This window comes from Carassius gibelio, chromosome B21 (genome assembly GCF_023724105.1).
Source record: "Carassius gibelio isolate Cgi1373 ecotype wild population from Czech Republic chromosome B21, carGib1.2-hapl.c, whole genome shotgun sequence".
NCBI classification, from domain to species: domain Eukaryota; kingdom Metazoa; phylum Chordata; class Actinopteri; order Cypriniformes; family Cyprinidae; genus Carassius; species Carassius gibelio.
The window spans coordinates 21,924,570-21,940,331 of record NC_068416.1 but is presented as its reverse complement, the minus strand read 5'-3'; the positions used below and the strand labels follow the sequence as shown (position 1 = coordinate 21,940,331).

Genomic DNA, 15,762 nt, shown 5'->3' with positions numbered 1-15,762 from the left:
AAATTCAGTTTTCCATCACAGGAATAAATTAAATTAAATTAAAATTTAATTACCTTTTAAAATACTATCAATTAGAAAACGGTTATCATAAATTGTAATAAGATTTCACAATATCACGGTTGTGCTCTATTTTCATGAAAAACACAGCCTTTGTGAGCATAAGAGATTTCTTTTAAAAACCATCACTGAGTAAACTGGAGAGGCAAGAAAAGGTACAAGTGAAGTGAAATAAACTAAATTAGAGTAAAGCAACAGCTACAAAAAAAGCTAAAGATTAAGGAAGAGAGAAGAATGCATAAAGGAAAGAATACTGCAAAGGAAAGGAAAAGAAAACAAAGTAAATAAAAAGCTAAGAAAGGAAAGGAAAGGAAAGGAAAGCTGGGAAACACAGAGGAATGGAGACAAGCGCTAATCGGAGGACAGGAAAAAGTAGGAATGGCTGTAAGTTCTGCAAATCGATTGGCTGAGGAAAAAGCCTGGGCTCTAATGTGTTGCATGTGAAGGATTTGCTGTGAAGCAGAGCTACTGAATCAATGGTGTAGAAAACGCATCATTAGGACAACACCCCCCCCCCCCATACACTCCCAAAGGACCCGGAGACTGTATGAACACACACACACACCACAGTACTCAATAAATACAGCTCCACACTCCTTAATACCCAAACAATCTCATGTGTGTCAACTTATCTACTCACAGAACCACACACAGTGTACAACATACAAAGGGACCATAAACGCAAAATATTTTCAATCTTCAATACATCTGATAAAAGGCAGGTCTCTTTCTCTCTACCATCTTCTCTCTCTCTCTCTCTCTCTCACACACACACACACACACACACACACTGCTTAATTCTACCAAGCCTTTTTGAATTGAATTTACATCACCTTTTGGACAGATAATAGAAAATTCAACCATGTGGCGTTCAGAAGTGGACAGTCAATTACATCCTGGCTCTGTGGGCTGCGCAGAAGTATCAAGGATAAGCCCGTATGTCAGGCTCTGAAATACAAGAACTGAAGGTTGCACTAAAAGAGGGCAGAAAATATCTTTGGCTTAGCAAATATACCCCTAGTATTGTTAGAGCACAGACGTGAGGCAGCGTGTTTAATACCGAGAGCTTGTTAGCGAGATGTTATGCAGGAAGGCGGTAAAGTCAGGGTTTCTAAAACTGTGTTGCCAAGTCACAGGACTAATCAAACCGGTAATACGGAATTTCGCAGTGGTTTAAAATCAACCTTCCCACTGGCAGGGTCGAATACATGGGCAACGCTAGGAGTCAGCTTCTGGGACTTCAGGTCTGAAAGTTTTCATTCACAGTTGTTTTGACACTAATAAAATCATTCAGAACTGCAATCTGCTCTATAAATCAAACTTCTGACTATTGGAATTAAACTAGGTTATTCTGCGACAAAGTGAAAGCTCATTTAAATTACTGTGCACGCTTTCAATTCTGCAGACAAGCTTTTGACTTTTTGGTCAGATTTGTGCTCCATCTAGATGAAGTACTGAATATTTCAAAGGCATAACTCTGATAACAAAGCAGAATGTTCAATTGCATTTTAAGAGTTTGCCAATTCAAGACCAGTGACTGACCACTTGCGGTTCTTGCCAGTCTTTTATTTAAACACCATGTCACTTCACAATATATGACAAATCCAGAAACCATGCACTTATTTCAACAGCATGCTGGTTTCTAAAACCCAAAAACTCATTCACTACCTTTCAAAAGACGGGAACAGTAAGATTTTTTTTTTAAAATAAATTAGTACTTTTATTCAGCAAGAACACATTCAATTGAGCAATCGTGACAGTAAATACATTTATATCGTTACAAAATACTTATTCAAAATGAAATGGTGTTCTTTTGAACTTTTATATTCATCAAAGAATCCTGAAAAAAATATCAAATGTATTTCTACAAAAATAAGCAGGACATGTTATTTACAAAATTGGAATATTTATTGAGCAGCAAATCAGCATGATTTCTGAAGGATCATGTGACACTGGAGTAATGATGTTGAAATCTGACATGAATAAATTAGAAACATCTCTTGAAAATAACGGTAAACACTTTTGTCTTGCTAAGGTCTTGCATTTTCTGCATCCTAAGTATCCACAATTAATATTTTTACACAAATGGCCACAAAAACATTCTGTGCACTGATACTTACCTTGATAGTTTTCACACACTAAATTTTGAAACTGTATGTGTCACTAATTAAATTATCATTTAAATATGTACAGAGTCACATTTTTAAGCCAGATATTAATAGCTAAACATTGAAAGTCAAGTCTATACACAAATAAAATAAAGTCAATACACAAAAGTAATTTCAAAAGTAGGAAAAGGACATCATGAATGAATGATAGCATGTTTTAATGTTATAAGGGTAGTTCGCTGAAGGAAAAAAAATGCGTTAAACATAATTGTATAAGATAGAGATCGTACTTCTGCATTTTAGTAAATGACATATCTACTGCACAGGGAGCCAACTTTTATAGAAACCTCTTTAATATAAAAAAACACAAATTTGAAATGTGTTCTTTTTATTAAAAATGAATCCTAGTGACATAGAAGCACCTCAGAGGTCATGATCTAAAGTATGAAGATTGGGATTTTGGGGAGCACTCCAGATCCACCAGCTAGAGCTGAAGCGCAGACAGACTAGAGCGTAGAGACCGTCCCGCCGAAAGCGAGCGAGAGGGTGACCAGCCTGTCTGTCTGCACCTCTCACCCTCTCGGTTCTGTCCTTGCATTGACACCGTCAGACACAAACAGCTCCTTAATATTCCCCCACGGTCCCCTTGTCTCATCTTATCAGTGTCCCGCTGTCCTCCCGGCCTCATGGACAAAAGGGACGGGACGTTCCGGGCGGAGGACATGAATCATTATGCTTCCTCTTTCCAGGACTGCTCACATGCCCATTGATTCTACCGACTTAATTGGCTTTATTAGCCAAGACGGGAAGCCGGTAAGGGGCTTCTGCAGCGTCTTGTCTGCGCCCCCCTCCATCCTTCCACCCAGTCCTCCTCAGGAGATACCCTGTGTAATTGTTTTCCCTCCATCTTCTATGTCATTGTCAGATGGGTCCAGGGGGATTATTAGTAACCCTGGGTCCCTCAATAATTCATCCTAAGCTATTTATACACAAATGGAGAGTCCTTTAAACTCTCCCTCAGTGAGCTTATCTACTGCTCAGATGGAAAGGGAGAGAGAGAGAGAGAATCCAAAGAGAGTGTAAAGGGTGCAGAGAGCAAGCGAGAAAGCGAGAGAGAGAGAGCGATGTGTACCTCTTTTCAGCAGAGACACAATGACCTGTTTCTCCAGTGTTTTCGAGTTTCAAGGTGACGCTGGCGTACTCTCTCCCTTCTCGCCTGCCAACCCGATGAAAGTGCCATCCCGGGAATACGCTCGCTCACACAACGCTCATTAATGGCTTCTAATCTGCCAGCTTTTCTACCCATTTAACGCAATTAAGACGTTTACTAAAGCTAACATGGACCGGCAATCAACTCCAAGGACATGGCAAATGCGCATAATAGGATTTGTAAACAGGCGACATTTTATCAAACGCACACTCGACACCGCTTCCAACGCGAGCGCAGCCCAGACAGGAAGTCAGGCTGACTCTCTGCAGGAAACCGAGCATTATGGCTGTTCTCCTAAAATCCAGCACATGCACACAGACGCAGGCTCAGGCCCTCGCGGCTGCTTCACGCTGATACACATGCTCCTCACTCTTTTAAAAAGAGGACCGCTAAGCTGCTCAGGGTGAGGAGGCCCGCGGTGGAAAGCGTTTCTACAATCCTCAAAACTCGTCATATTTATCCGTTTGGCAGAGGAACCCAACGCTATCTTTCTCGCTTTGAATAAGCAGGACTGCAGAGCTTCAATTTCAAGTCTTTTTTGTGAATTGAATGCCCTCGGGCAGGGCATCCGAGGTAGCGAAGCAGCGTGCAACTACACGTGGGCATGACATGGGAATTAAATGAGAGAGTAGTTTGCATAGACTAGATCATTTGCCTACTAAAAACAGCATTTTTAATCTGTTGTAGTTATCAGTGTCATCAAAGCCTGGGACATTATAACAAAGCCATAATGTCCCGTGGCGAACTATAATGTAGCCTGCTCCAGACAGGTCTAAATTTGTCTGAATCGACTGGGCGTCTCTCAAGGGATAACGGAGTCATGAATTAACTAATATAAATAACTAATGAAAAATGCTTATTTAGGAAAGAAACAAAGCAAAATAACACTGTGTTTATGGCATTTATTTATTGATAAAGAGAAGATGTAGAGTCTAATATCCATACCAAAACAGAACGATGGATGGACGAACGGAATAAAAGACAGAATGATAGATAAATAGATAGATAGATAGATGGATAGATGTTCTAATATGCAAGTGAAATTCAAAATTTCATTTTTTATAATAAAAAATAAGAAATTAAAGTTATAAAATGTGTATTTATTACCTTAATAACAACAGTAAAACAACAAATAAAGATAAAAATCACAAATATTGCATTATATTACAACAGATGTTATACCAGTAACCTTCTTTTTGGAGGCTCTTAAAAATGTGCAGTGGACTTGTGAAATGTCTATTTTATCCATTTAGGTAAAAGGAAATGGCAAAATAATTTTCTCCAGATATACCAGATGTCTCTGGACTCGATCGGAACCCTGCAGGAACAAACAAAACAGCTCTTTTTAGCGCCGCCCTGGTGGACTCCACTGGCCAGGCATCTTGAAAGGGGTAGGATAGGGCATTCGATTCACCTGAGATTATGATTTAAAACCTCTGCTAATAAGCTTTGCCGTGCTGGGAAAGGCTGATCTCTGGGGCCATTAAATTGCAAATGAGTGATGATGTGCTAGAGAGGCTCCCTCCAGATCACCAACCACTGCTGCAGACATAAGGGGCTCTCATACACCTCAGCCAACACCAGACCCAGCTGGGTCCTCTGAATGCACAGCCAAAAGCTGCGCAGGGTGTCTAGTCTCCCTACACTTCCTCTATCCAGTCTATGCTTCAAGCTGAAAGTTATTACCCTGAATGTCATACAAACTCGCACTGTATATTCAAAATAAACCCACATCTCCTAAACAAACAGAGTGTTTAATTAATCAGGCTGGCCTAGAATAAAACAACAAATGCACACATTCAGAACCTCACTGTCAGATCCGCACGGGTTCAGGTGGGTTCATTTTTAGCTCTGAACCGACTGCGACCCTGAATTAGAAGGTCGTTTTCTGTCCGAGGCCATGATGGCCACAAAATAGTGCTTAAATCTTTAAAAACGCCACCTATAAATTACTGCAAAGGACAGCGGGGTCAAAGCTTGGTGTGGAAACCGGCCAAGAGCCATCAATCTGCGGTGAGGGTGACATCTGTCTCAGGGACTCCCCTATTCTCGGTTTCTCCCCCACTCGCTTTCTCTTTTATCCAGCCCACTTTTCTATACATCCGTCTTTATCGTGCTCTATCGTGCCTACTTGCAAGTGAAGGTCCCCCCACTAAACCCAAACATATTAAAATTCATGAGCAAATGTTATGTCGCAGGTATTTCGACACAGGGGCTTCTAAAGCACCCAGACGTTTTGTGGCATCTCTTTCAGTGAAGGTTTAATGCCCATTTTGGGCATGAAATACAGATTTTCTGCTTCGGAAAGTAGGCTTTGCACATTTTAAACCGCCATGGAGACTTTCACTGCATGGTTGAAATCCAACCTGTAAAACTTCCATCCAGAAGATCCTTGAGTTCGTCTGACCTGCCCTACCTCTAAAAAAAACATAGACTTAATGTAAAAAAAAGCCATAACTTATTCATATATTTGCCTAATTCCCAAAACAAACCTTAAAAGATGGCTGCAATTGCTCCAGATCTCACCTCCATTTGAAAAGCAAACTGTTTTAATTTCTGGGATGAAAAAAAAAATATATATATTATTTTATTTTTTTATCATGTAATTTTTTTTATGGCTGACATTTGAACTGACCCTGAACCCTATATCACTGATGTTTTTAGTTTCTGATAGACTGAAAGGACAAGCAAAACAAGTCTTTTATTTTGGTTTTAGCCATTTTAACCTTAAGATAATGGCTGGCTGGCTGCCCACAAGTCTTTCAGGTACCATAGCTTTAATTATGGCTGCAATAAAATGATAAGCTCTGGACATTTTTACATAACATGGATTCATCTAACAGCCAATCACACAGCATGCTCTGTGTGTGTGTGTGTGTGTCTGAGTGTGTTGAGTTTCATCCACTACACAATCTCAGACACGATGCTCTCACTGGTTTCAGCATCTGCCGTCGCAATGTGAGGGCGACATGAACCCATATAAACTTCATCTCCAGAGCTGTTCTGAGAGTCACTTCACAAGCACTTTCACTGCTTTGAGAGAAATAGTGTGTCAAATACACATTGAAGTTGAAACAAATAAGAAATACTGACAGAAATTTACTACTATTGTATATTAAAATGTATTTCTCAATATAACAATAATAATATTCTTATTTTAAGGAATATAGTACAACAAAGACATTCATCCATGTTTTAATTTATAGAGTTCTGTTTTGCAGCATATTATTTGATATAAATATATTGTAAATACTTCTGGCTATATCACTCAGGCCTAGCAAAAACTGTAAAAAAAAAAATGCATAGACAAAAATGCTCAGTCCAGTTGGTTTTTAAATGTCTAAAGCCGAAAGCATTTCAGTCCAATAAATATCATGATATTAAAATCCTATTTACATGCAATAACACTGAGTGGGAAAATCACTAATGAGGATTTATTTGTTAACAATGCCTCAATAAAAAAAAATCGTAGTCCCCTATGAATAACAAATGGACTGTTTCAGTAGATGTCAAGCTAATTATAATCTCATAATGGTTTAATAGAGGGCTGTTCCAGAGTCATTACGTGTTTTTCTTAGGCTACGTGAGTGTTGTCAAATCACTTCTGTATCAAACAACGCTGTGACTCTATAACCACAAGAAAACTAGAAATACACTGCTTACTTTAAATGCTACACATATACACTTATGCATGCATAAACATTGCAATCTCCACGAGCTGAAGTCGGCCGGTATCATATCACCATCTCGATCTGCTCTGACTGCAGACGAAGCGTATCCTCCACCCTCACGTATCCCACAATGCCCTCCTGCTTCTCTAGAAACGACTAGTTTCCACACATCCTCCGTTTTATATCAAACCCTGCATGATAAATCTCAATACAGCTCAGCACAAGAAGGTACATTAGCATAGGTATGAAAACACCTTGCATCTGCACAGACGTACTCTGTGGTAAGTTCTCCAAATAATAAAAAAAAGTTCTCCTCACATGTAGCTCACAAAACAGCAGTTCTTAATGCACGGTTGCTTATGTCAAAAAGTAAACACAAAGTATGCTTAATATAGCTCATCTATTTGCCAACTCAAAAAAAAAAAAAAATTGGATGTGCAGTCCTACCCTTATGTGTTCAAAACTATCTTCTTCGTTTATCACATTTCTGCCAATCTTTCCTAAAATTCAATAATAAAATGCAAAAAAGGCTGCTTAAACCCGCTCACAGCCAAACAACAAACAGCTAGTCTAACAACCAGGATAATTGTCATTTTACAGCCTCAGTGTGTAGCTTAATTTACAAACCACTAAAAAAAAAAAAAAAAAAAAAACTGAGGGATGATTAACAGTACACAGCCCCTTCATTCCTTTCCAAATAGTTTGCTATCTTTTTTTCTTTCTTTGAGCTCGTCTACATCAAAAGGTAATTAAAATGTTGCTTGCTTAAATCAGTCATACAATGAAAATGATTTAAGCTATTACCTAGGCTTTCGTCTGCTTTTAGTTCTCTACCTAACCATCCTCTGCACACTCTGCTAATTAATGGAGTTTGAATACAGCATCATTAGACTAACAAATAGGCAACGCTTCCCATAATGAGAAAAAAAGAATTTAAAATGATGTAAAGGGCTCAGACAAAAAGAGCACGCTGGTGTATTTTTAACAAGATGGATGCTGCAAAGATTCTCAGAACGCATCAGGTACAATGAATTTTAAAAAAATCATTAAATGTTAAATTACAATGACAATGTGGTTGGTGTTACATTTATATTTTGCTCTCAGAGTAGAGAAGTGAAAACAGTTTCTGGAGGAGAAAATAAGCAATCATGGGTCTAAATAGGTTATTGCCTATAAACGCTATAATACCTGGAGAAAATTTCCATTCACCCTGCATGCTTCCCTCTTTGCTCATGGGCAAACACAGAATTCGAACCAATCACCAAATCACTCTAGAGCCAAAGGAAATCATGTCACCTCTGATTAGCTACTGACTGTTCTGAGCTGTGACGTCAAATGCAGCAAACAGGGGGAAAAAAAGCCCATTTCATGCTTTTAAGAGCCTACAGTATGTAAACAAATCTGTATAATCTAGTTAAATATATAAATACGGTACCATAAAAATGTTTTCGGTTTTCAAAAAAAAGAATAGTAAAAAAAGAACTGGCTGTATTTTGGGCACAATGACACCTTTTCTTAGCCTTGCCTAGACAGCAGAGCACATATCACTCCTAAACCCTTTAAATATTTAACACAGCACAACAACACTTGATGATGCAACTAGTTTGAAAACAGAAACTATTAATTTCGCCCGAGTTGTTGTCAGAACACTGCAAGGCTTCGGAAGCTTCTTAAATCAAAATTGTGATCCACAGACAGGCGAGATAAAACCAGCATGCCGCAGAGTGGGGTGTGGCCTCGGGCTTTTCATCGGCGCAGTTTATATGAAATTACAGCTAAACCTTATAAAACTTTTAAGGCTGAACCCAGTTTAGCCCTGCCTTGCTCTTTGAGTCCTGCTATTTAAATATATGAAAACACAACAAGGCCATTACGCAGGACATAAATCTTGCAGGGGAAAATTTTAGGAAGCCTGCAAAAGCTGCGCAGCGTAGCATATTTGCATAGTTTTCAATTTAGAAACTAAATCGACTCCGCCAAACGCCATTACTTCCAGTTTAAAAGTTCACATGGCCTAACGCAACACCGCTATCTGACAGAGAGTTATGGTAGATACAGATGAAATTCATGAGATGAGTGTTCTGGGATTAGCCGTTGCACATAAACAAGTCTCTGTGCGGTCTGAACGACTGAAAGAACTGAGATGAGTTTTAAAATGCCTCGAGGTGTGAGAAAATGGTTACATTTTGGCCCAATTCAGTCAGCACAACAGGGTAACACTAGTTAATAAGGGCCACCGCATGGTTAGGGTTGCCAGACAGGACCTCTATCCTGTAGAACTCCAAACCTGCAGCAAACACATGCAGCTTTTTCTGTTCCCACTTTTTCCTCTGCAAGTCATCTCGCCTTGAGTAACTATATTTTTTCTTGATTGCCGACCTCAAATAACACTGGACAAAAACACTTCCACCACCCTCACGATTGACTTAGCCTGCTCTCATGGATGTATATTTATATGCATGTTTGTGCCACCACTGCGACTTGTATTAAGTGCAGACGTGCTGCATATTGAGAAGGCGACCTATGAACAAGTGACGACCTCCGTGGCAACACGTTGACTCGTTCATAAACAAAAGAGTCACATTGATCAATTGGAGCGGAAACTGCACTTGAAGCGGGAGCTTGTCGCCGCTTTCTCGATGGGGATGAGCGATCGGAGACTAGAGGCTTGAGAGGATTTGGGATGGGCCGAGGCTTGGAACATCTGCAGAACCAAACGAGCTAGAGAGGAAAAAAAAGAGAAACGCTGTGTGTGCAGATGATGCAACAGCAATGCAATAGTGAGTCCAGGACGCGAGCTGAATTAACACCAAGCCGCAGGAGGAAAAACCCAGCGTTTCTCTTTCTCCGGCAAGGACATCCAATTGTCTTTTGGAAAAATCCTGCCCAGAAACTCGGGTTTAGGTTGCCCAGAAACAGAATTTTCTTCCCTGTTAACACAGTATCTCGACAACACATCACCCCAATGGAAAACATTTGTACTCATACATTTTTCAAAGAGGGCTTGTTTGGACCCTCAAAACATGACTCTCAAGAAAATAAAAATCACATTGGACATGGATATTTGCAAGTTGGGAATCTTATTAAATATTATTAATCTTCACCTCACAAACACAGCAAGCTGTGAGCTGCAGGTAAACAAGACAATGCGACCTGTCCCAACCACAGACTCTGTGATCCAGGAGAGACTGTCAATCCATGCATAGTGGCAATCTCCCCTACGCTAAAAGGCATGCAAGGATAAGACTTTACGGTCCGCAGCATGTTTCCTCTAGCTGCTGGTGACCGGTACAAATGGCCTCTATTAGCTGTGCTGAGTCACGCAGAGCAGCCAAATGAAAGTGCTGGAGGACTCAAGAACTCCCCCCAGCTCAAGCCTGCCCCAACTACCTGGTTTTCTCCATCCAACTCTCTTTCACTGTCTACTTCAATTACTCAGTTTAAAACCAAATCCAAATTCCTGCGCTAAACACTTTGTTAGTCTGTTTTCATCCATCTTTTTGTTATGTTTCTCCTCTTTCTATCACTCTCTTTTTCAATCCATCACTCTCCCCATCTCCGTCCTTTAGTGAGCATCATAGTATTTGTCTCTTTCTCACTTTCTCCCGAGAGACAGGAGTCTAAAGACTAGATAACTGATGTACAGAATCATTACTTTAGCTGCTCAGGCATGAGGATGAATAGAGCCCCCTCCACTCAGTGTCTCATTAGAGTCTACACGTAAAATGTATCGTGCTTTATTCAGTAATCACTCCAGATGCGTATCCAGCATGGCGAAATCAAATATATGCCTGCATGCCATGTCTGCATATCAAAAACAGAGAGCAAAAGTAGACCATATGCATGAGAATAATGACTATCAAAAATAGACGGCGTGAATTCAGCAGCACAGTACGAAAACGCAGCGTCTCCTCCTACGTGCTTCTTTATAGCATCAAACGTGTTCCTTCTCCACCTACACTCATCACAACTTCAAACACTCACGCTTATCAATGATGGTCGCGTCTGGTGTTTACCTGCACGATGCAGGATCGTTTTCTAACAATTTTAGAATCTGCTGAAAATGAGAAACTAAAACTGCACCGCTAGTAATTAAAGATATAGTTCACACAGAAATTAAAATTTCATAATTATTTACTCAACTTCATGTCTTTCCAAGTCTGCTTGACACAAGGGAAACAATAGGATCCAAAGCACTGAAGTTCATTGTATGGACATTTCTCTAAATATTTTCTTTTGGGTTCCACAGAAGAAAGAAACTCATACAGGTTTGGAACAACAAGAAGCGGGGTAAATAGAGACAGAATTTTCATTTTGTGTCTGGATGTGATCTCGACACTCCCTGCTGGCTCGCCAAACCGCCTCAGTCTGTCATGTCAACATCTAACCAATCAGAAGGCTTGAGGTTCTGCCGTTTCTGTTATCCTAAGACCCCAACAGAGAGCTGCAGACCTGCTCTCAGGACCTCATCTCAGCATGGAGTGTAATGGTAAATCTGGAACGATGTGTGTGGGAGGGTAAGTGAGTGAATAAATGGATGACAAAACCCCTTCTAGCCTGTGAATGGAAAGAGAAATCGCACGATTGGGAGAGGAGAGATGGCGGAGAAAGTCAGCAGGCTGGAAGAGGTGATAACGTGTGAAGAGAGGAAGTGGGTGGAGGTGGAGACGGATGAAGTGCCAAGATGGAGAACTTCCTATAATGATGAAAAACAAGACAATGCAATCATGTTAATGATCAAGGAGGGCAGACAACTGTAGGACTACAGTATTTATGGAGTTTTAACAAATAATTATTTGTTTGGGAGGCACTGCCAGAATTTTTTTTTTTTTTTTAGGGAAAGCTTGGTAGCTTTTAGCTTTTCACTCATGCAAATCATTTGAAGTCACCTTGAAATCAAAATCGACAATTCTTAAATTTTTTATTTCTTGTATATTGCAGTGCTCATTTTAAATGGTTTATCTTTACGCAGCATAATAAATGTGCCCTCATTATCTTACATCAAAAACATTAACATTTGTTTCCCTCACAACGACATGACTTCTCTGATGACGTGTGCACTGGCATGAGGACGAGACAACAATCCCTCCAATCCAGCAAGCTGTCACCCTGACGTGAGATCACAGCAATTAGCGAACAATGATCCAATCAATTCTCAGTGGACAAAAATAAGTCTTGCCCTACCTTTTACTTCCTCATTTCAAGGCTCTGATACAGGAGATTTACGCCAGGAAAGGGGAACATTTTTTTAAAGACTTTAAAGGAACATTTCAACAAAAATGTTTAAGTCTGTAATCATTTACCCAATTTCATGTTGTTCCAAATCTATTTGATTTTCTTTATTCTGTGGAACTCAAAAAATCTTTTGGCTCCTTCATTTTATGGAAGAAAAAAAAAATCTCCTGACAAAAAAAAAAAAATATATAAATGCATGCAGTTTTGGAACAAAATGAGGATAAATAAAAGACAGAATTTTTATTTTAGGTGAACTATTCCTTTAAAGGTACACTTTTTAAGGGTACTGGCCCACTGACAAGCTATTATAAATACACTACTTTTTCTGAAAGTGAAGGGAAAGGCCAGTTTCACAAAACAGCATATTAAGTTCTTGAAGGAAGGAGAGCTCCAGAGCGGACAGGCCTCAGGGTACTCCAGGGTAAGGAGAGAGCGGCCCTGCTGCCAAAGGGAAATGGATTTTGAGAGAAACTGACGCCAGTTCCTATGTTGTGGAGAGGGAGTGAATGAGTACCTAAACTCAGTTATAACATGGAGCCAAGCAGGCCTGACGAACACACTAGTGAACACGGGCCCTGCAGTGGGGGGATGGGTCCAAAGGACCATATATTGCAGGAAGGAGACAGTTCCTAGAATCAGCCGGCACGGCTCCCCATAGTTCACAAGCACCATGATTAACCACCGGACGGGGAGTACTCCAGCGGTGCTATTAATAAAAGATAACCTCCTACCCTCCCCAGACCCGCTTCTCAAAGCCACATTTTTGCTAGGCACATACAGAGGACAGCTTTGTTTACTACAACAGAGGGACTTCATCCCTGGGGCTGGGGTACACAGCTCTTCCCTCGGCACCCAGGGCCGGATGGGAAAATTAGCCACCGATGTGACAGTAAACAATATCCTCTGGGTTGGGGATCAATTAGACAAGCCTGTGAAATAATGACACCCCTGGGATGATGTTCCTAGGGAGACCCCCTTTGGACCCCTGGCTGAGGTCTTCAGGAATCGATCTTTCCAAACACACCACAGGTACACAGCTTCAGCAGTAATTACCACACTGCAGGAGCAGACAATCGCACAAACAAGGCACAGTTGTGGCCGAACCTATCCGGAGACTTGAGTTGCTGCGTATGACACCAACTGGCGAGGAGAAGATAAGCAGGAGGTAATTATAGCTCTGCTGCTGTTACCGCTAAAACACACCACGCTGAAATGCAATTGTGCAGACTGTCATCATAAATAAATATTTTATTGTGAAGCAATAAAACAGGAACAATCACAACTACACAACCCCAATTAAGAGGTTACTGGACAGACCCTTTCAGCACAGATCCTATCCTTGCTCATAATGTACGCTTTCATTGTCTTGACGGCTGCCATTTACCTTTAGTTCCTGCACAATCATTCTTAGACAAAAAGGCTCAACACGTTTGTTTGTGCCCACAGCACAATCTCTAAAGAAAATTAATTGAGGGAAATGTTTACAAAAGCTAGAGTACACACACATTTGTTTTTTCTACCATGGTAGGGACTTTCTATTGGCTTCTATTGTTTTAATACAGAGTTAATAACATTGTCCATCTTCACCAAATCTCAGAAAAGCCTGTAGAGCTCTGGCTTTTCTATTCTTGAAGATTTAGTCAGCACAATGCAAAACCTGAACACACACACACAGAGTCAGAGAGAGGGAGAGAGAGATAGAGAGATTTTTGGATGGACTTATGAAGCGAGCTGGACCTCAAGCTTCTACAGGGGACTTCACACTACCCTTAACCTTGGGTTAACAACATTCTCAACACCGTGTAAAGGCTAGTTTTAACCCTGGGTTAAGTACACGTTCTACACTTGAAATTTTGGAAAGGGGTTATCATTTATCCCTGGGTTATGCTAGTGACAATGCTTTACACTAATATTAAACGTAACGGCGAGTTGTTTAGCAACATACACCAATCATAACCTGCCTCAGTTCTTACCTCATTAAAAAATCATGCGCTTTGTACAGTCGCTAAAACTTTCACGCGCCTCCACGACTGAGGGGAAACAGTTAAATATGTAGAACGGCGAAGGATAACGCGATGAATAGACGATATTACTTTGCTCCACATAGCGACTACACACAGATGAACAAGCAGTTATTTAGCGTGTAGTATTTGTCCAACGTTAATATTCAAATAAGAACGTTACAAATGCACAGCGTGGAAATCTCAAAACCTGACTACTTAAAATTAACATATAGGCAGGATAGTGTAAACAGCTTGAAGCACAAAATAAGATTCTTCAGTTTCAAGTGTGAAAAACCCACACGACCTCAAAATAGGCTCGCGTAAAAAACCCCGAAGTTACCGCTTGTGATCTGACAAAATTCGCTTCGTGTTGGCTACGGAACAATTCTAAATCAATACTTAACTTTCATAGTAAGCCAATGAATGAATTCCCTAACACATTTCATACGTGTCATTTATACATGCATTAAAATACATGCCATTCCAAGTCTGCCGTCCGATTTTATGATGGAAACGGAGGCAAAACAAATCAAGACATTCCAGTGACAGGAACGGAGTGCGAAACGTACCTTTGTGCATGCCAGTGAAGCGGTCTTTCAGCACGGTGAGCTCGTAGATCTTGCCAAATTCCTCGAAGAGCGGCCGGAGGTCCTTCTCGTCCAGGTTGCGAGGTATCTGTCCGATGAACAGTTTGATGGCATCGTGGTCCTTCATGGGAATGGTGGCGCAGCTCGCGGGACTGTGCGTGTGGCTTATTCCGTTCACGAGCCCGTTCGTACTGGCCGCTCCTCCGTGCACCGCGGCGTCCACCTGTCCGTTAGTTAAAGTTGCCATGTTCACCGCGAGGACTTTCACCTGCTACGCCTTCAGAAGTGTTTCAAACGACGGGATAAGACGTCCTACTCTGGTTTTCGCCGAAAATGTATAGATGCAAACACGTACCATTGAACACAAGTCAAATATCAAACGCGTTTGGTCGTCCAGGCGGAGGCGGCGTGTTTCCTTGTATGTGTCCCTTACAACTCAATTCATTCATGTAATAAAAACGAGAGAGAGACCGACCGAGAGCGTTTGCTTTACCTCCGTTCCCCTCGCCCCTGCTTCTAGCTACCCTTTTATTTTTTGCATTGAGAAGTCAGTATGGGTGTCCTCCCGGTTTAAACCGACAGGGCTGTCTCAAACGCGCTCAGTGCAGTGGGGAGGAAGAGAAGAAAAATCAGCTCCCTTTATGTCACACGACGCGCTCTCTCCCCCTCGCATCGCTTTACAGGAACATGGTATGTTCCGCCGAAGGAGAGGGACTATAAATAAAGAAAAGATCACTTTTACACGGCTCTTTGTACGCTGCCTTGTGAATAACGCACATTAGAATTGTACATAGTAGCATTTAATCTGTTTATTTATTTATTAAACGTGAATGCATCACCCCCCCCCCCCCCCCCCCCATAATGCATAATGTTCCCCTAAATGCATTTCTC

The 15,762-nt window shown here is 40.9% G+C and overlaps 1 protein-coding gene across 12 annotated transcripts in view; it reads right to left on the bottom strand.

Moving 5' to 3' along the window:
* Positions 1-15,463, bottom strand: part of celf4 (CUGBP, Elav-like family member 4) — an 85,215-nt gene extending 69,752 nt beyond the window's left edge. For all 12 annotated transcript variants that reach the window (XM_052587930.1, XM_052587933.1, XM_052587931.1 and 9 more), the window contains exon 1: positions 14,854-15,463. In XM_052587930.1, coding sequence (XP_052443890.1) covers positions 14,854-15,118 — 265 coding nt within the window. In that variant the 5' untranslated portion in view covers positions 15,119-15,463. The remainder of the gene's footprint in view (positions 1-14,853) is intronic.
* Positions 15,464-15,762: the final 299 nt, after the last annotated feature.